Below are 21,598 nucleotides of genomic sequence, written 5' to 3'. Positions count from 1 at the left end.
TCAACAACAGTGTTCACCTTTTTCTTCACCGAATCTCTATGACCCGTGGCTCCTGCCTTAAAGGGAGTGCACTCAAGAAGGGCACGTCGACGACCCGATGAAGAACTCTATGAAACCCCATACTTTAGGGTCGTGGAACCTTTTAGAAAGGAATCAAGACTATATTGAGCATAATTGGACGGGACTTGTGAAATACGCTTTATTTACAGGTTGCCCAGGAAGGGGGATCCTCGCACTGAACTGTCTCCTGGTAGTGGGATAGACTGTTATGCCATTGCTTGATTTAACTTGCTTTCTTTCTGTGGTCCATCGTTGATTCATCTTATAATCTGATTTGTATGCTATTTGGGGCTGTTAGCCGTGGATGCATTTCAAAGGAATAGATAGTAAGAGTGGTATCACGTAGATCTGTATATATTTGCCATTATAGTATTGCCAGAGTACAAAGTGTGTTATTGTGATTGTGTATATACCTTTGAACCTTATTTATATAAGGAACTGTGTTTTCACTAACCTAGCGTGTGGACATTCCATTGTGGGTGCTTGGGGACTACACTGTACTTAAGAACCAGCCCACATCACCTCCTGAGAGCTAAGCCTTGTTTGCTCACCACGTTTTACCAATTAGAGAATCTAGGCTGGGGTGCTCTGTGCTTCGACTCTCCCATATAAAGAGCAGGAGTACAGATACCCCCTTTCAGTCTTTACACATACATACACAGCATCCACACAAGCAGCCACGCACCCATACAGCCTCTCATTATGAATCATATACACTGCACTCACCAGAACAATTCACCTGCTCAAATAAAGACCTACACATTAAAAATACAATCTCTCTCTCTCACCCACACATAAACACACACAACTAACCACCGATACCCCCCCAACATGCATTTTTCTTTAAACACTTACCTAAGCAGACCATGGCGGGGATCATCTCTGAAGGCCCAGGCTGTCTCCCTCTTTCTCCACCATCATCACGTTGGAGGAAGAGGGTCAGTCAGGGCGTAGGACGCCCTTCAGCCCTCCTCCTGCCGATTCCTCTATCAGGCAGAAGTCAGGGTCAGCCTTCTGACCCCACCCCCTGCCTGAGACAGACAGGCAGAGGAAGGAGTGAAGAGCCATTCAGGATCCCTCCTGGGCAGTTTCTAACTGTGCCTTAGAGAAATCTTGAAATGCTAATGTCACCCATGGTCACCCAATGACTTTCACAGAGCTCTAAATGAGTGAAGGTATGGGTGCTTTATTAGCCAGCCTTCACCCATGTACCTTCACCCATGTAAAGTGCTGTCTAGGGCATAAGGGACACCACCAGGCTTTGCATTTGCAAAAAATGTAAATGTTTTAGATTCTTTGTAAATACTACATTTGCATTATTATGGAGCGAGTTAAAATCCACTTGCTCCATAATGCATGTTAGGACAGTTTAGGGCTTAGTAAAACCATAACTGAGACAGTACAAATCTCCACTCTTAGTATAAGGCTGCACGACCTGAGTATATGGTAGCATACACAGAGCAGACAGGCATATCTTAGGAGGGAGGTCTGTAGCTTGGTACAAAGAAATGGTAGCATACATATGGTCCAAAGAAACACTATGTATTGTAAAAATAAATGGTGTATTTAAATACAAGTAGGCCAAGACTAATACATTATATATAAACACAATTATAAAAACCAACTCAATGCTTAAGGGATACAACCCAAAGTATAACCTTATTAAGAATACAATAAGTAGTCAAGGCAAGTCAAACCTATTACCCATTCAGAATGCAATCAGGTATTCTTGGGGAGTAAAACCAGGTTATATATACTTTTGGAATACAGTCAGTAATTCAAGGGTAGTAGACCCTGTCAGTCATACAGTGACACTCAGCTGAGAAATCGCTTAGTAAACCAAACCTGTTACCAGGATACTTTTCTGAATAGTGGGACACAAATTAATGCAACAGTGTGAACCGATAACTACTTTTAGGATAACCCTCAGTTATACTAGGTGAGTAAGACCTAATGTTGTAAACTATTAGTTGTTTTTCAGATCAGCGGAACACAGATTGAGGTAAGCAATAACTCTCAAACCTATTTGAGAATGGCACAAGACAGACCAACGTAAGTAAAACCCACAATACACTTAGTAAGAATTGCACACAGCTTTTCAAGGTAAGTAAAACCCAATTACACTTTTAGGAAAGACACAATATATTACAAGGTAAGTGATGGACCCTATGGCTATTCTGAAAATGCTGTAGGCAGTTTCAGGGGAGGCACAACCCAGTGTTACAAGTTTAGATGAGTAGCAGCTAATGAAGGGGAGTAAGACCTATACACTTTTTAAAGGAGCTACCAGCAACTTGAAGTTATGTATATACCTAAGACCCCTGCGGCCACCTCTCCTCCCTCTTTGTCTGTCTTTCCTCTGTTCGCCCCTGATGAGGTTTCTAGACAAGTCCGATTTATGAAAGTCTCGTCAAAACAGGTTCTTCCCTGTTCTTCCAAAACAGTCAAGGACCACATTAACACCCTCGCTCCTGCCCTGGCTGGCTTCTGCAACCACTCCTTCGCCACCTGAGCCTTCCCTTCCCCCCTGAAGCACTCTCTTGTGCACCCGCTTCTCAAGAAACCCTCAGCTGACTCTTCCTGTACGGATAACTATCGCCCGATCTCCATCACTCCTTTCCTGGGCAAACTCCTGGAAAAGCTGGCCATCTGCCAGCTTAATCTTCCCACTGAATCTGCTGGTTGTCTTCATGACCATCAGTCTGGCTTCAGAGCAGCCAGAAGCATGGAAACTGCTCTCCTGAACATCTGTGAAGACCTGCTCTCTAACCTTGATTCTAATCTCCCCTCTGTCCTCATCTTACTCAACCTCTCTTCTGCCTTTGACATGGTCAACCATGCCATCCTGCTAAATCAACTCCATGATAACCTAGGTATCACTGATCAGGTCCTGGCCTGGCTGACCTCTTTCCTCTCTGATCGACCCTCTCAGGTCCAAGTTGGGTCCTTAGTTTCCTCTATCTCACTCTCTACCTGTGGTGTTCCCCAGGGGTCTAACCTCTCTCCCTGGCTGTTCAACCAATACCTGCCACCTCTCGCCCACTGCATTGCCGCTCTCTGCCCCAACTTTCAGTGCTATGCGGATGACAATCAGCTCGTCTTCATGCTCTCATTTCTGACTGCCTGTCTGCTATCCAGGAGTGGTGTGTCACCAACGATCTCTGCCTTAATGCCAGTAAGACAGAGATTTTCCTCATCAGCACACCTGCATCCTCCTTTCCGGTTACTCTCTGGCCGGCCTCCTTTGGCCCTCTTCCTGCTCCCAGCAGTGAGGCTAAGAATCTCGGGGTCATCTTCGACACCACACTGTCCTTTTCTCATCACATCTCTGATGTCTCGGAGAAATCAAACTACCAACTACACCTCCTCAGAGATATTCTTCCTTTCCTCTCCTTCCCCCAGAAGATCACCGTCTCTAGAGCTCTGGTTCTCTCTAGGCTGGACTACTGCAACAGCCTCTTTATAAATCTGCCTGCTTCTACTCTCCGCCCTCTGCAACTCATTCAGAACAGGACTGCGAGACTTGTCCTTGGCCTCAAGGCCAGGGATCGTATCTCTCTGGCACTGAAATCTCTGCATTGGCTCCCAGTGGCGGCAAGGATTACGTTCAAGACCCTCTGCATTGGCCACAAGGATTTCTGGGGCCTGGGTCCTCAATACCTCCAAGTCTCTCTTCGTAAATACCATCCTACTCAAGCTCTTCGCTCCTCCAACTCCCTCAGGGTCAGTCGCTTCTCCAAGCAACATGTTGGTGGTAGATCTCTTTCTTCGGCTGGGGCTTCCCTCTGGAACAGCCTGCCTGCCTCTCTGAAACTTGAGGAGAACCATCTCCGGTTCTGGAAGCACCTCAAGGCCTTCCTCTTTGCTTCTGCCTTCTCTCTTCCTCTCCTCTGCTGATTTCATGTCTGATACTGCACTGGTCACCTGGCTACTCTCTGATTTCGGGCCCAGGTCCCTGCTCACCCAATTGCACACCAGCACTGCCTTCTGGCAACCCTTGAACTTGGGTCTGTACCTATAACCCTACAGTCCCCCTACTGCACTTTTGGACACCTGCTATCTGCACTTAACCTTGCACTTGCCACCCGCTGGCCACACTTCTTGTTATTGTTTTGATCACTGGCACTTTTCCCCACCCTTGCACTTGCGCGATCTCAGTGTCACCTGGCCTAGTAAGATCGTTGTCTCTGTCCTCCCTCTGTTCCCCCTCCCTTGCCTCGTCGCATCTTGAATCACTTGTGTATAGGCGCATTACAAATGCCATATCATATCATATCATATAATTTAAGAATATGTATAAAGCAGAACAGGGAAAGCAACACTCAAGGTTACAATTTAAGAATTACACAATGTTATTCCAGGTAGGTAAACCCCAATGTAGATTTATTCTAAATAGGCTAATACAGCACGTCAGGGGAAGCAAGACCCAGTTGGTGAACGTATACACTTATATTCTTCAAGAAATTGTTAGGTGAAGCCAACAGCATTACTTTTGGGAAGTGGGGGAACCAATTCACAGGTGAGTAAAATAACCTTATGTATACTTTTAAGAAGGGCAAAACTCATTCAAAGTAAGTAAGAACTTTTGTAACTGCTCATATTTCAGAGGGACAGTTACCAAAACAACTCTATCACAAGTAAGTAATGTTTAAACACTTGTAATTTCCAAGGCAGAATACTTTTCTTATCCAGTCCTTCCCTAGTCTGTTGCATGAGTTCTCTCAGAGGCAAACGAGGGACCCCAGTGGTCTATGTGCCGGCTGAATGCAGGGTGAGATAGGGTTCAGTTGCAGAAAAAGTCAGAGCTCCTGTGGAAGTCTCTTCAAAACAAAGAGTTCACTTTAGAGTTAGGGACTTCAGAGAAGATACCCTAGAGGGATTTCAGCAGTGGGCCTGGGTGAACTGGATGAGAGGACTCCCAATCACATGAATCACCCCAAAAGCTACCCAGGAATCAAAAAAGGCTTAAGGTTAGTAATATCCCAGTCAATACCGTACCTCGGCACAGAAGAAGAGTTTGCAGTAGGACGTCTTCAGGATCTGTAGCTAAAAACCTGGTTGATTAATTCCTTGTCATGAAGACTGAAGACAGGACACTGGAAGGGATTTTGCAGCAGAGTTTCTTCATGACTGGCTGCAGCTCTGTGGTTTTGATGTCCTTTTCAGGAGCCAGGAGAAGACTGAATGTCGCGGTTGGATTCTCGTCACTTATTGGGTCCAGCACTCTGGTGAGGGGACTTTTTGGACTCAATTCAAGTCTCTGGAGTTACAGCAGGATGCCACCAAAGTTTCAGCGCGATTATCAATTCGGAAGACCGTGCACCGCACAATGGATGTAGGCCCCAGGGTATAGGGGTATTGCAGACCCGCAAGGTCACAGCGAAACGTGGTATGGCTCGAAATGCAGGTCTTCTTGAGTCTAGAGGATCTCACCAGTCTCTGGGTCAGGGACATCATTTTCGTGACCCGCAGGTCAATTGGAAGGAAGGGTAACAGCAGGCTTTGGTTACACAGCAGGCTCTCCGGTCGCTGGAAATCACTACAGCCGTCTTCTATTCATCTGTCTCTTTCGGTTTCAGCTCCAGTGGTTGACTTGTCAGCAGCTTCCATGTTCAGAGTTTTTATCAGGAACTACAGTACAACCTCTTCATTCTCTCCCTGCATTTTACAGCAAGGGGTGGTCTGCCTGTCCAATCAGGACAGCCAACCCTCCATTGGGAGTGTGTTCCTTTCAGGCAAGGTGAAAGACAAATGGCTGCAGAGTTTTGGACTCCTCCCTTGCTTCCTGCCTTTCTAGACACTCTGGAGCCTGGGCGAGGAATCCAAAGGATTCCCGCAGGAGACACAAACTTCCACTGAGGTTGTTCCTGCCTAGAATGGCAGGGAAAGAACTCAAACAGCAAACACACAAGAAATAACGAAAAAGAAGGAGCCCACCATATTAGAAAAATGGGGGCCCCTGCTGTGCATGACCAAGGCTGAATTAACAGCATGCGAGTAATGAAGTCTAAAAAGTCATAAAAGTAGTTAAACTGCCACCACCCATTCAAGAAAGCTTGCAATTCTAACAGAATGTTACCAGGTAAGGTGGGGTGTGCTGGATCTCTTGTACAAAAGGTAAAGGGGATGAAAATCCCTCTTTACTACTTGCGAACAGTAGTTCACCCAAGTATATGAAAGAGAAATTAACAGAGGAGCCCAAAGGGGCAACCCAGCCAAAGCCTTAAAAGTTGTAAGAAACTATAACTTCAGCCATACACTATGGAGAGCCATAAAAAGGTCACCCATAAAAAAGAGTAAAAGTCTAGGTGAGAGGAGAAAAAGATTCCCCTTCACCTAGGGACAAGGTAAAATAATTACCAAGTCCAAGCAAAAGGTTCGATCATAGATATGAAAATCTTACCTAACAATGCAAATGCTTTTTCTTGCTTTTTTTTGTATTTGTTGGTCCTGGAGGGTCCTGAACATTTATGGATGGTGGTGGGAGGTGGGTAGGGGGGGGAGCTGAGAGTGAGGCGAGGAAGAGGGGCGCCGCCTTTGGGTGAGCCTCTACTGCAACGGATCAAAAGACGACTTGAAACCACATTTCCTTATTCTTTCCAGTAGGGAAGGGGTGATGCAAACTGTTGGGGATGTTTTTCGGATTTCTGGATGCAAGATGCATTTACACAGTATGTAGGAATGCTTTATCTGTGTTTTCGCAATTCTACAAAGTTAATGGACCTATGATGATTTACCATGAAAGAACCATTCCACGCGCTTGCTAACAGCATGCATCTACATTACGTTTTCAGCACACAGTTGAAACGTCCAATCAGAGACTGGCATGATGATTTATTTTCTGACGTTATCTGTCCCAAGATGTGAATGAGGGTGTCACAGTGATATATAAACCCTGTTGCTAGGTTTGCATCTCCACAATTAGTATATAATAATTCATCATGCAAATCCAGGAACGGAAGACAAGATAAGCAAGCATTTTAGGTGTAAAGCCACCGCAAGTGAGCCACTGACTTCGTGCCATGTAGATCTAATTTCTAAATAAAAAGCCTTACCATTGCCCAATGACTTGGGCTAATCCTCACATTGTCTTTAAGAATTACCCTATAGATACCTTTTCCAAGAACAGGGCGTCATTTGGCAAGGAACCCATGGGTCACTTATTTGATAAAATGCTGTTGATCCATATGCCGACCCCCCCTCTCCCTCCCCTGATCCATTGGAATCCAGTGGGGGGGAGGGTATTGACGAGAGCAAAAATTACCTTCATGGTGGTTTATGGATTCAGACTCCTTCGCAGCAGTATTCCAGCCTTAAACCCTAACATGTCATGTGTCAATGCCCATGGAATGGTGTAAAACAAAGACATTTAGACATGAAGTCCCTCACATGCAGCTGGGCGCTAAACTAAACCCAAGAAGTATTAGCAAATTCTCTAAGTTACATCATCCTATGTAACAAAACAATGCCTTTAGGGCCTGGCCCACTAATCGAGCAGGATGCTCAACCAGTTGCGAAGGAGGGCATGCATGGGCAATTGAAGACTACAGGGTTTAATTATCATGGCATCATGGGGGACAATGGAGTAATCCTTTGTGTGCCTTCGGTACCAAAGGGCCTAAAACAAACAAACTGATAGAAATAGTCTGAAGTCATAAAAGAACGGTTTCTTTAACAACTCTGAGCTGTCTGAACAGACTGAATGTATAACTGTGGAATGCGTGCAACACCCAAGGGTACAGATTGCTTGACTGCCTTTGTCTTTACAGCTGTGTCTGCATGAACCACTAATACAAGGATGGCGGTCGAGTGGGCAATATTAACTCCGTACAAACAGAACTTAGTTCAGACTCATCCCTGGTGGACAGAGCTAATCAAGAACATAAGGATGAGAAGATCATTACCCGAGGTCCTCAGAAGGCTTGCCAGAGCCAGGCAAGCATTTTTCACCAGAATGGGCCTTGTTGGATGTTTCTTGATAGCTTTTAACAGGATTTGAGTTACCTCCTCCTCCTGATCTCCGCCAGCAAAGCAATCTGGAAAATAAAGCAATAAAAGGGCCTCATTTATGTCTATAGGTAGCAATACTTGGTCTACACAGTAAAGAAACCTTAAAGTCAAGTTTTTGAATGTTGTGCATAATTCCACTGTTTTAAGTTCTTCCAATGTTTGACAAAGGAAACCATGCATATGAAGAAGTAGGGAAGCCAAGAGTAGAACTCTGAGCTCTATGGCCTATAACGTGCCATTTACCCACTCGACCACATATGCTTGGCAATACAGGTTAATGAAACGATCACCAGAGGTAGCACGATTGTATTGCCATCTAATTTGGAACAACTTTCAGCAAATCTAAATATGGTCCGTCCTGCCCAAGTATTTTCAAATCCATGGCAAAAATGTGCATAAAAAACTCCCCAAATATACCATACTGCTGAAAATGAAGCTGTATGCTGGATTTCTGGAACTGAGAACGGCGTTCGACTCAGTCCCTAGGAACATTTTATGCCAATTTATGTAAACTCGCAACGCCCCCACACAGCTAGTCTCAACCATAATGCTGATATTTAGAGAACCACACCACAGTGCACCACGGTCTTGGGGGTGAACAGACGCAACACTTTGATGTTGATAAGGGTGTGAGTAGTGCATCTTGGCCCCCATTTTCTGCAGTATATACATCCAGGTTATTATAGACGCACTAGTGAGGGAGTGCCAGGATTGCCCAGGATGGTGGCAGAGACATATCCAGCTTTATTTTATGCTGATGATGCAGTCATCCTGGCAACAACTCCACAAGGCTTGAAAAAAAATCTCTGTATGTTTTTATGACAAACTGTAAAGATTTACAGCTTGACCTAAACACAGACAAAACCAAGGTCATGGCTTTTAAGCCGCCATTCTCTAAGCACAGTCACCTGTCAATAGAAGTGAATGAAACAAAGCGGGAGCAAGTCAAATATTTCGATTATCTGGGTGTCAGGTTCCATATGTCAGTAGGATGGACATCTCAGATTGATAAGTCAGGTACTACCTTGGGAAAATATAGCCGGGTTATTAAATCTTATGTTAACAGCCACGACAGTGATGCAGTGTCACCTGCACTAGACTTATATAAGAAACAGACTTTGCCTGCATCCACCTATGGCTCTGAGCTGTGGGGCTATGTAAATATAGGGAAGCTGAAGACACCAGATGATAAGTTCTTGAAGAAAATGGTTCTGATTCCCAATAGTGGCCCATCAGCATTGGACTATTTAGAGCTTGATGTTATCCCTATTGCCCTATTGGAGACCAGGTTGCTCTCAAGCCTGTCCTATACTGGTTAAGACTTTGGAAAATGGAGGGCCTAGAGAAATACTGGAATGCTTTGATTTACTTAATGTCATTGGAAGGGGGCAAAAGTACTAAATGGGTTGTGCACATGAAGAATGTTCTACTGTGTTTATATGCAAGAAGTCTATGGGAAAGCCCTGCCTGCAGAAGAGGATCGGTTGCCAAGAGTCTAAAAAAAGATGCAAAAATAAGAACAAGGGAGCAGCTTGAGGTTTAAGCAGCAATCCCTAAAATGAGGGCCAGACTATCTTGCGTGTCGGATGATGTCTGGGCTCAACACCTCTCTTGACAAAATTGTACAACCTTATGAACGATTGTTTTATGTACACCTGAGGCCGGGGATATTTCAGACCGCATCCTTTACAAAATCATGGCTTGATACAGGGACAGAGGTGTGCCCTATGTGTGGGGTAACAAAGGAAACTATGATACATTGTTTGCTTATCTGATTGATGACTCTAAATCTGAGACAGGCACATTTGAGACTGATCCTGAAGGAAGCGGAGATCCGCTGCACAGACGAAGCAATGAAGTTCCTCACACTGCCCATGCAACCCTCTGTTGTATTCGCAACGGCGCGATATATACATCGGGCATGGATACAAAGAATGAGGGCGATGGAACAGAAAACAGTACAACAAAAGGTGACTAATGATGATGCTTGCAAATAGGTAATGCATTTTATCCCAGGTTCTGTGCAACTTTAACAGCCCCCGTATATTTCTCACGTGGCTGCAAGCAAAGCTCTACTCGTAGGAATGACCTTGTAATTTGTGGTTACATGTCTTTATATCGAAATATTATATAAAGAAAGATTATATACCGAAACTTTTATAAGGAAAAATATTATAGTGAATGCACTTTTTTCTTTTTTTTTGGTCGGTCCCCCCTACGTCCCCATTTCCGACCCCTTAAAACCCACCCCAACCATTTCCCAAAAATATTTAACCCTTTACCCCAACCCTAAATGCATTCACTGTAAAATGTTTTGATATAAAATATTCAATATATGTTCCTTCACTATAAAATGTTAGATCTAAACACTGCATAACGTAATTTGTAACTAAGAAGAGGCAATTTGGGAACAGTATTATATGCTTGCCACAGCATCCTCCTCCCCTCGTAATTGTGGTACATAACACATTTGGATCAATTGTATTATCTGTATTTTAGAATACTGGCAACAAATATTCTTTATTTACATCTTGTGTGTTTTATGATCAATGGGAAAAGTGCTCTTTTACATTGAAGGTTTTTTATGCCAACTGTATTTTAGAATAATCAGCATTAAAATAATTTTGAAATAGTGTTTTATGAAATGTGTTCATTGTGTGGTTTTGTACCGAAAGGTTTTTATGCCCAATAAAAGTCTGTTCGACTGATTAAAAAGAAACAACTAACTTTTTTATATTTATAGCAACAAATCCTGGCGGCTATTGCAACATTCTGACTACTGGAAAATAAGCAGAGTTAGAGAAAAGTGTGCCCTTTAGGGCTATTTTTGTTTTAGAGAATTTACCACTTACTGACATTTGGAGCCAACAAAACACGATGTGTTAATATGGCAACAGCAGCATGACTGGTGTTCAATTCAAAAGGGACTCAGGAACATACCTTCCTTCAAATTAGTTATGCCTAAAAGGGTGGTCACATGGTGCATGGTATTATATTTTGTAAATGTGTATATGCCATGTACTGTTATTGCCTGAAATATACTGTGTCCTTCAATCTGCTTTAGGGCAGCTTACTTGGCCTTCACAGGTTTTCCAGAAGATGACGGTCCCTCCAGCATTCTGTAGCTGTGTGACAAACTCCTACTGGGGAAAGACTGCTCCAGTCTCCGTCACCTCTCCCTCCTGCGCTTGGTGCTGCCACACACTCGGGTAAGATTCTCTGGGTCAAAGGGTCTCTAACTCTAGGGCGTTGCAGCTACTGACAATATCTGGGATTGCGACCCGAGCAGGGAACTCTCCTTTGCTTTGTCTTTAGTATACTCTGGATACAGCCAGCTTCTTCTTCAAAGCTCCCAGTAGGCTCTTTGCTCTATACTCCCTTACACGTTTAAGCACACACTGTGTGGTCTAGTTGGTTTAGCCACCTCTGTTTCTCAGCTTCCTCACATTAGGATTTTAATGAGATTCTGGGATCATATTACTATTGACATAGGGGGAGGGGTGCACATAATGTTGTGTTTGTTAAATAGTTCTACCTTCTCCCTGGGTGGATGTCTCTTGCCTCCAATTATATTCAGGTTCTTTGCTTCAATGGGCTCCAGTTGTCCCATGCCTCTGTACTTACAGTTTCAACTTTCCGTAAGCGGCAGATATCATGGCAACCAGGTGGCCCCGCTCTTCATTAGTTGTGGTCTTCAACACCTGCCTCTCATTCGCTCTTGTTCATTTGGCACAGTGAATACAAATCCTAAACGCCTGCCTCCTGTTGACGGCGTATGCTTTCCTTTGGACTCTACTCAGGGGCTTGCTGGTGGATTGAGCCGGATCAAGTGAGCAGACTCCCATGCCCATGTTATCCTTAGCCCATCTTCTCAGGGTGGCTGTTTTTCTCCCAACACCATTCCCCTCTAGAGGTGTTGGGAGAAGACATGGGAGGAGACAACTCCAGGGAGATCTCATGACTTCATTGGAAGAGTCACAGTGTTCCCGAACCCCCTCCACCCATTCCCCGTGAGGAAGACCCTCTGATAGCCAAGTTCTTAATGGCTTATTGTCATTCTAGTGAGGCCCCCACCTTTCACACAAACACCCACAACTCACACATAACATCTTTTGACCCTGATGTGCCTTTTTGTGAAATCCATGAGAAAAACCATCCAGGACTTAAAAGCCCAAAACAAATTATGGACTTCAACTCCCATTACCACTCAGGTACTGAGACAAGGAGGACGACAAGGGAGTTTGTGCAAAGTGACAGGAGCTCGAAGTACAACATGCACACTAGTTGTTTTTCCAAACCTGAAATGAGCGGGACATTTAAAAATTGCAATCGCACTATGGAGGAGAGAGGTGCAGCAAGCAGTGCAAGAGGAGACGTTGCCATCCACGCTAAGGCTCCTGAACGCGTGGCACACAGAGAGCTGGCGAAACAGAGCAGGCTGCCGGGACAGGGAGAGAGACGGTGCGCGCGTGCAAGGAAGGCTGTAGAGACCGCCAAGAGCATTGCAGAAACTCCTGGAGGTTGGGCCGCTCGACAGGACAGCAGTCTTCACCCCAGGCCGTGAAGGAAAGCTGGCGGGTGACCACAGAGCTGCGCTGGATGCCGGAAAAAGCGTCAGGACAATAAAAACTGGAAGATGGGAAGAGAAGCCATGCTGCAGAAGCGCGAGCAGAATCGGAGACAATGGAAGAAACCAGTGAGTCTGCCCAAAGCAGCTGGAGACCCCGGAGCGTTCCGACAAGCGCGCCAACAAGTGATTGAATGGCACAAGATTGCTAATGCAGAAAACATTCAAAGGCAACATTTCCTTAAATGCAGTTAAGGCAAAGTACAAATTCAACACCTGATAAGAAGAATGTTTGATGTAGAAAATATATGAAGGCAAAGTTTGTTTGGATGCAGTCAAGACAAAGTGCAAAGGCAAGAGGCAATAATAAGAATGTTTGAATGCAGACAAGACAAAGTATAAAGGTAGACCTCCATCAAACACAGGTGAATGAGATGCCAGTGTGGGGGAGAAATTTGTGCAAGTACATCTGAGCAAATATTACCATAGACAGATTTACCAGGCACCACATTTTATGTGCTGAAGTTGTTGTATCAAGGCACTGCGAAACACAAGAGGTCCTTGCAGGCAACTATACCAGGCATTTGAAATTGCACAAAGATTCCTGGCAGAAGAGTACACCAGGCGATCTGAAAACACTAAAGAGAAGTCCTGGGAGGCGAGTACAGCAGGCAGCTGAAAACTGTATGAAGATTCCTGGCAGGAGAGTATACCAGGTAATCTACAAAGATACAAGAACCTTTACAGAAAAACTATAACAGAACATTTTGGTTGAACAAGAACTTTGGGAGTCCAGTGAAGACACAAAGGAACCGTTAGCTAAAGAGACATTTTGCCGTCCTGTTTAAGAATCCAGTGGAAGGGGGCTACCTTCTGGAGCCAAGGCTTTTTAGCGTGGAGAACATTTTCATTGGAATCATTCTGATACTATTGGTTTTGGACACTTTTTCTAACATCAAGTTAAAGACATTACCTAGCTATAAGGTCCCAACTCTTCATCCTGCAGGAGCAGACGATGAGTCCTCCAGACCCCTTAGTCCAGTCCTCCCAGCAATCTTTATTTCACAATTGCTGAGGTGACCAGCATGGGGGAAAGAGGAAGTGGAAAAAATAAAAAAAAAAGAACAGGTTCTTGACGCTTACCCTCTGATTGCTGAATCTCACGCCTCCAGGAACTCTGCAAATGAACACCACTGTGGTTACATTTCTACTCTTGATCTTTCACCCTAATAAATACTCAATACCACCTCTCCCCTTAATGACCTCTTATTGCCTCTGCTTTAGCCTGGAGGAACTTTTGAATCTGAATTGAAATTGTGACTCTATTGCTTCTGGAGTTTTTCAAGAGGAACCCTTTAAGGCAGAACAGTTCTTGAAGGAAATCTCAGTTTCGCTCTTAAAATATCGCAAGTACTTTTTTCTAACTCTCATCTTTAATTTGATTTTAAATTAATATATTTTTCCCCAACTATAGCAGTCTGTCTCCCTTCCTACTGAACGTTTTCCTTTTAACAGTTAGTCTTTCCATCTTTTCGGTGACTTCCTTGCCCTGTCCTTGACTGTCATTTTTGGACTACTCTTTTTCCTTGCTGAAAAACATTGCCACTTAACTTTGGAAACTTCCTTTTACTTCTTTCCTCGGGTCATGCTGAAGTTTCTGATCCAAAAATTCAGAATTGCCTCAATGAAGAAAATCACAGTCTTCAAAAACTAAAAATATTTACATTTATTGAAACTGATCATTTACTTGCAGTCTGCTGTTTTCTAGATGCTCCTCAAACTTGCCGCAGTGCGCAACGTGGGTTTCCTCTACAATGGCTCTGAACCCATGTACAATGCAAACTTCTGCCTCCTCAAAAACATCCTGAGCTACTTTGAATCAACGCGCTCAGCAAACCTCAGCTGATCGTTGAACGCTGCACCTTTCTCCACGCTAACACCGTTATTCCTGAGGCCCCCAGGACGCTCGCATGACGGTGCATGTGCAATTCTATGTCCTTTTCTCTAATCAGCTGTTAACAGACTTGCGAGGCTGCACAACAATCAGATCTCACTGAATTTACTGACAGGACATTTTAAATCAAATGCTCGTCTGGAAAAAATGCTGTGCTCTAAAAATAAAGTTCATTAGTCTTATTTAAGTACCATTCAAGGTTAAGTTCAAAACTATGTACATTTTAGCATTCCACACACTTGACTTCCATAAAATGTTTGTTGCTCTAATTTGTCTCGGCACGTATCTGTACTCTTTTACTTCCTGCTGAAGACTGATGATCTCAACCAAAACATTTGCTTCCCTGGTATTACACTTCTTCAGTTGCACTTTAGCTAAATTCTGGAGCTCTGGATTCTGAGACCTTGCTTGAGCTTCACTGGAATAAAAGGCAGTTTAGAATCTTCCTCAAGATTCCAAACTACCTCACAACACCCCAGAGCCAATCATTGCTGCTCCGTATGCCCACCATTTTGGATTGGGAGCACTCCTGAATCCTGAAAGGCAATGTTAAGGAAAAGATACACTTGCTCAGCATTTCCACCCCTGAACCATAAACTTAGAATTGTTTACCTTTCTTGCGCAAAGCACTGCTTTCCTTGACCCAGAGCTTCCTTCTAAAAGGAATACTTAATTGGAACCTGACACTTGCACCTTTTGTTGTTTGTTTATAAGTGTGAGGGTCAAGAAAGGTCGTTTTGGACACAGGGACAGCTTTTCAGTTACTGACATCCTGACACAGTAAAATACTTAGTTTCAGTTTCTAGGTAGGGAAGTTCCTCTTTAGAATAGGGCAAGAGGCATTGTTCTGACCCATTTATATTTTAAAAAATGTCTTTAAACAAGAATACAATAACCTGTGTCCCTCTCTAATCTATGACACCTCACAAACCCAAATGAAATCTGGCTGATCTTGTTTAATTAAAATAAACTCATAGCAATTAATATACTACCAAATACTTTGCTATAGTATACATTTAGTACCAAAATTGGGTCTGCAATTTTGTGACAGACTGACATATGCATTTTAATTTCAGACGATAATAATGAGTAATGAAACCTTGGTAAGAATAATACAACTTAAAATAATCTGACTGTAGGCTCTTCTAGGATGGAGACATTGGGCCTCATTATAAGTTTGCCAGTACGGTACCAGTAAGCTTGCCAGTACCGTAGTTACCGGACCGGCAAACTACGAGGTCTGCCCATGGGTGCCTGTCAGCCCGGCAGGGCCAACCTGCCGTACGGAACGGAACCCGCGAGCAGACCTACCCGGTAGCACCGGCACCGTTATTGATGGTGCTGGCGTTACCAGCCTCCCCATTCCTATGGGGCTAAAATGTGAATGGGGAGTAAGAAATACCAACACCCAGCAATGGGCAATTACCAGTTGCTGGTAAAAAAATTACTCTGGCGGCAGCTGTGCCGGTAATTACCGGAATGGCTACCGCCATTATAGCGATTAGGGTATCAAACACAGTGGAGAAATTGAGCTGGTGGATGATTATATATTGAATTATCGTCTTTCGCTACATGGTGTTAGTGTCATGATAAAGTTATTGTAAGTTATTCCTGTAGCTAGATCCCTAGCCAACAACTAAATCTCCCTATCTGTGAATAATCTCAGGCCATTAAGTAGGGTCCCTAGTTAGTGCTGTTGGGCCGACTACAAAAGGTGTCGAGATCTTCTCCCTGTACTCTCTAAAAACACTTTCCTGGTGTCTGGTATGTGCACACAGGTTGGAGGTCGATTCTTGAATTTTAATATGTCGCCCCCAATTCGTGTGTCTTATCGTTAAAAAACAACGAGTGCTAATCCCAGAGTATCTGGTTGAATGGCCAGATAACAATGGGGAAAGAATTTTCGTTAAAAGCTGTGTGGAAAGTGAAGATATTAATTCTTCATAACTCCCAAAGGTTCAGATTTGAACCGCAAATTGTGTGGATAACAAATTAAGTTTCCTTGAAACAATCCCTTTGTTTTTCTTTGGAAAGGGAGTGTGGGTCTGGGTTACCCTCCAGGCCTCTTGTATGGTCAACCGGTTTCAGCGGGATTCTTGAGTTGCCGCTTTCTTCAGGACGAATACTTCAAGTTGAGGTATCCTAAACAGTGTCTTCAACACTGTTAGATGGTAGAGGGTGTCCAAGGTTTGATAGGGTAATTACTTCCTCGTCCTGTATGGACAACAAAACAAGAAAAATTGGGGACTATAATCAGTCTCATGTACCAACAGTTTCTACTTTAAAAAATGAGAATTCTAAGGTACTTCTATCAGTACCACCTCTATATGGGGAATCATACCTCTGTGTTGTAATTCAAGGGTAGCGGCTTGATTTTTCGGTGGTGTCCAATTTATAGCCAAAATGCTAGCAAGGTTGGTCTTATTTCGTCCTTTCTTCTGGATATTATCCCTGTGATTTGAAAGAAAAGGTGTTTGTAAGAGCCTGCTGTCATCTATATTGCATCTATACAAATATTTTTCATGGGTCCATCGCCCTTTAAGAGTGAGGTAGGCTTTTGTTTAAGTTGTTGTTATCCTTAATTGTTTTAATTATTTTCAAATTGGGTTTTAGCAATGACCTCTGCTCTTATGTCAGAGATTAGAGGTCCTGCAAAGATGCCGTTTCCCAAATCTGGCTTTTCTGCATTGGTGTTGGCGCATCTTACCTCCATTCGTCGGTTTGTTCCTTCCCGGATCAAATCGTATCCACTACTGCGTTGCCCTGTGTCTGTTATTCTTTTATGGTCATGTGCACGGTCACGCGGCCGAGATATCCGCTCACGTGATCACGTGCACGTGGGATATCCGATCACGTGATCACGTGCACGCAATCGCGTCCAGTGCGCGAGATCGAATAGACATGCCCGATGCGAAGCCGTCACTCTTGGCGGGGACGTAATCACATCGGGAACGCGGGATCGGTTCACCATCGTGTATGCTTTGACGCTGTATCTCCAAAATGGGGTCATATGGATCATGTCGTCCTCTGTTTCTCCTATAAAGAAGGAACATGACCGTTGTAGATATCTATCACACTCTATTTGTCTCTAAGTGCAACACCTGTGAAAGTTTTTGCATTAAGGACACAAGTTAGCACAAAAACATTGCGGGAACTTGTCAAAGACTGATTATTCGTAGTTGAGGCTTAGGTGCAAAAGGGGGGACCATGATCGCTAAAGGCGAGTTCTCTATTAATCGCCTGGCCTATGGGTCTTATAGACTGCTAGGTCTCTGAAATTCATTGTGGCCATGAAGTCTCCATTTGATGTCTCTAAAGGAGATGGGACTTGGCAGAAGAGCGGCAGGGCCTTGTGAGGTATGGTCCCATAGATGATGGATATGATATTCTAGGCAATAATCTATGCCCTATAAAGAGTCATAGTTGGCTAACCCTGTTCATCCAAGGGTCGCCAGAGCCTGCCAGCAGATCTCATCATTGAGGCCAATCAAGTGGCTGCGTGTTCTGTATATCCACTGTTGTTCTCTTTTTAATAGGAGTGCTGTGATGTTACCACCTCTTGTCGGTGCTTTTACTTTTTCTATTATGGTCCACATAATATCATCTGCGGTGTGATGGTTTTCAATGAAATGCTCCACTAGGGGAGCCGTCCTTTTTCCTGTCCTAATGTTGGAACGATGTTCTCCTATTCGTAGTTTTATTGTCCGGGTCGTCATCCCAATATATTTCTTGTTGCAGGGACATTGTATAAGGTACACAACATTAGTGGAGTTGCAGTTAGTCAGAGTTCTTTGTTCCCAGGGATATTTCCAGCCTACGTCTATGACCGTAGTACGTTTTGTATATTTGCAAATGGTACAAGTTCCACATGGTGTATGGCCCTGAGCTTTGGGTGTATCCCATAGTGTGTTTGTGTCCGTGGCAGGCAGTGGTTCTTTGTAAGTGTGCACTAAAGAGTCTCTTAAGTTTTTTCTCCTCCTTATGGCGAACAGTGGTTCCGGCAATTGTTTCTCATCCACATTGAGTATGTGCCATGCTTTTCGGATTTCCTTTTTCAGGCGGTTGATTATAGGGGAATGGCTGAACACTGCAGTGATGGTCGTGTCATTCCTTGATCTTTTCCCATGTTGGTTAAGAGTTGTTTCTCTTTGTATATTCCTTGCTCGTTTTCTTGCCTGTTTGACAATCCTATACGGATAATTCCTCTCTAGTAGGTTGTTCGAGAGCCTGGTTGCTTGGATGTCATATTCGGCTCCAGAGGTACAATTCCTCCTAAATCGGAGGAACTGTCCAAAGGGTAGGTTTTCTTTCAAAGATCTCTGATGGAAACTGTTATAATCCAGCAGGGAATTTCTATCTGTTGGTTTTTGAAAAACCGTTGTTTCCAGTATGTTGCCTCTCCTGGTGATCAACAAGTCGAGAAACGTTGCATTCGTTTTACTTGCCTCATGGGTGAATTTGAGAAAGGGATTCAGTCCGTTGAGCCATTCCATGAAATTATTTACAGTTATTTCGTCCCCATTGAACAATAGAAAAACATCATCGATGTATCGTCGCCAGCTGATTATATTGGCGGAAAAAGGATTGGTTTCCGTATAAATGTGGGTTTCTTCAAAATTGGCCACATACAGGTTAGCCAAAGTTGGGGCGAATGTCGCTCCCATGGCAGTTCCTGCTATCTGTTCATAGAAGTTATCTCCGATAATGAAAAAGTTTTTTGTTAAAGCTATTTCCGCCAGTTGCATGATTAGCGCAATAGGCATGTCAAGAGGTTTAACTCGTAGTATGCTTTCAATAACCCTTAGTGTTTCTTCTTGTGGGATTTTGGAATATAATGACTCAATGTCCATGGTTATCATGTAGGTGTCTTCATTGTTTAGGACAAGATTGTTTAAGTATACTAGAATGGCCGTGGTATCCTTCACATAAGAGCGCATTTTGCTGACCTCTTCTTTTAGAAAGAAGTCAGCAAATTGTGAGAGGGGTTCTAAGATTGAACCAATCCCTGACACGATAGGGCGACCAGGAGTTGGGAGGACGCCTTTGTGTATTTTTGGTAGTGCGTAAAAGGCCGGGCATCTCGGAAATTTAGGCGCTAGGAAGGCTGCTTCTTTGCTGCTTATGTGTCCCTCTGCTTCAGCCTCTTCAATGATCGGATTAATGAGGCTCCTGAGTCTGTTAGTCGGATCACTGCCAAGTCTTCTATACGTAGTTCGGTCATTTATTAATGTATTCACCATCCTGTCATAGTCAGTTCTATCCATGATAACAATCGCACCCCCCTTGTCAGCCGGTTTAATGATTATGTCTTCGTTCTTCTTTAGTTCTTTTAGGGCTATGTCTTCCTGTCTGGTCATGTTATGGTAAGTGCCCAAATTGTCTTCTGCTTCTATTTCGTCAAGTTTCTTGAGAATGAGTTTTTCAAAGGTCTGAGACTCTACACTTATGCTGTGTGAGGGTGGATAATATGTGGATTTGTTATGTAATCCAGTCACGTCTCGGGGTCCATTGTTTGTATCCTCCGCAAAAAACTGTTTGAGTCTAATCTTCCTCATCAGTTGTGTGATCTCTATTCTGGTCTGGAATGGATCATGGGGAGTAGTTGGAACGAATGAGAGCCCCTTCTGTAATACATCTAGTTGGATTTGTGTGGGAGTGAAACTGGAAAGATTGACTACCAGGGATTGACTAACAGATATTAAGGGTTGTACTGTGGGGTGCTGTTCTGCTGGTACCAGCCTTTCCCTCTGTTCCTGGTGACCCTGGGTGATTGATCCGGCCACCATCCTCTGGCCCTGCCTCGCCCTCTCGGGGCCTGAAAACCCCGGGCGTTGCCACCTCTATTTTGTTGGTTACCGAAGGTGACATTGCCTCCTGTTTTGTTGGCATCTTCGTCTGAGCTTCCGCTTGAGAAATTCCAGTTACCCGGTCTTGGTCTATTCCTCTGTTGCCTGCCTCTCATAGGGCCCATATTTGAGACATTGATATTCTTTTCTTGCTCTTCTTAATATGTGTCTGTCGTGTATGGGTATTTTTTCTCATGCGAAAAGGCTGCAATATCTTTTTTAAGTTTGGTAACCTTTTTGGTAAGGTTAAGGTCCTTGAACTCTTTAATTGTGGCGTCCAAGGCTGCCATATTCTTTTGATAGTCACCTATAATCATTTTGGTTGTTATAGCATCTTGCTTGGTGATGATTTCGTTCATTAGTCTTTCAGATACCGTTTTGGCTGTATTGATTATTAATATAATCCAGTCTCTGGTGCATTTGTTAGAGATGTAACTCCAGTCTTTCCTGAATTTGAGTTCTTCAAGGAAAATTCTGGGTTCTATCCTAATAATGAGGCCATTGGGCGCTATATGTGCCCGAAGATATTCCGTCATAATGGCCCCATGTAGCTCGGTTCTGATCAGCTTCTTCCGTAGTGCTTCCAATTCGTTCCAGTCATCTCCTTTGGTGGCTATTGCAGCCTGTTGTTCTGCACCTAGTATCGAGGGGTTCGCTAGGATCCCTTCTATTAGTTCCTCCGCGAATGCCAGGTATGTTGCTTCTGCCATTTTTTGTCAATGTCTTGTCAGATTTAAAATTTAGTACTTGAAACTGTATGCCACATTTTTTTCTTGTCCGCAATTTATATTTTAAAGTGACCTACTGGTGCACTAACTCGCGGTTTGTGACGCCGCCAGAAGAATAAGTAACCACAAAGAGGAGTTATAGGGCGGTTCCCTCCTGTTTATGCCAATCGTTTATAACACTCAAAACAACAGAAGGTAAAGTTATTGTAAGTTATTCCTGTAGCTAGATCCCTAGCCAACAACTAAATCTCCCTATCTGTGAATAATCTCAGGCCATTAAGTAGGGTCCCTAGTTAGTGCTGTTGGGCCGACTACAAAAGGTGTCGAGATCTTCTCCCTGTACTCTCTAAAAACACTTTCCTGGTGTCTGGCATGTGCACACAGGTTGGAGGTGTGAAGGATACCACGGCCATTCTAGTATACTTAAACAATC

The 21,598-nt window shown here is 43.7% G+C and overlaps 1 protein-coding gene across 1 annotated transcript in view; it reads right to left on the bottom strand.

The window, feature by feature from the left end:
- Window positions 1-21,598, bottom strand: part of STKLD1 (serine/threonine kinase like domain containing 1) — a 595,840-nt gene that overhangs the window by 129,408 nt on the left and 444,834 nt on the right. Inside the window, exon 16 of the mRNA XM_069609351.1 lies at window positions 7,965-8,096. Within this exon, the coding sequence (XP_069465452.1) occupies window positions 7,965-8,096 (132 nt within the window). The remainder of the gene's footprint in view (window positions 1-7,964; window positions 8,097-21,598) is intronic.

This window comes from Ambystoma mexicanum, chromosome 8 (assembly GCF_040938575.1).
Source record: "Ambystoma mexicanum isolate Mex_15411 chromosome 8, UKY_AmexF1_1, whole genome shotgun sequence".
Classification (NCBI taxonomy): Eukaryota; Metazoa; Chordata; class Amphibia; order Caudata; family Ambystomatidae; genus Ambystoma; species Ambystoma mexicanum.
The sequence above is the reverse complement of the archived record's forward strand: the minus strand, read 5'-3'. Positions and strand labels throughout refer to the sequence as shown.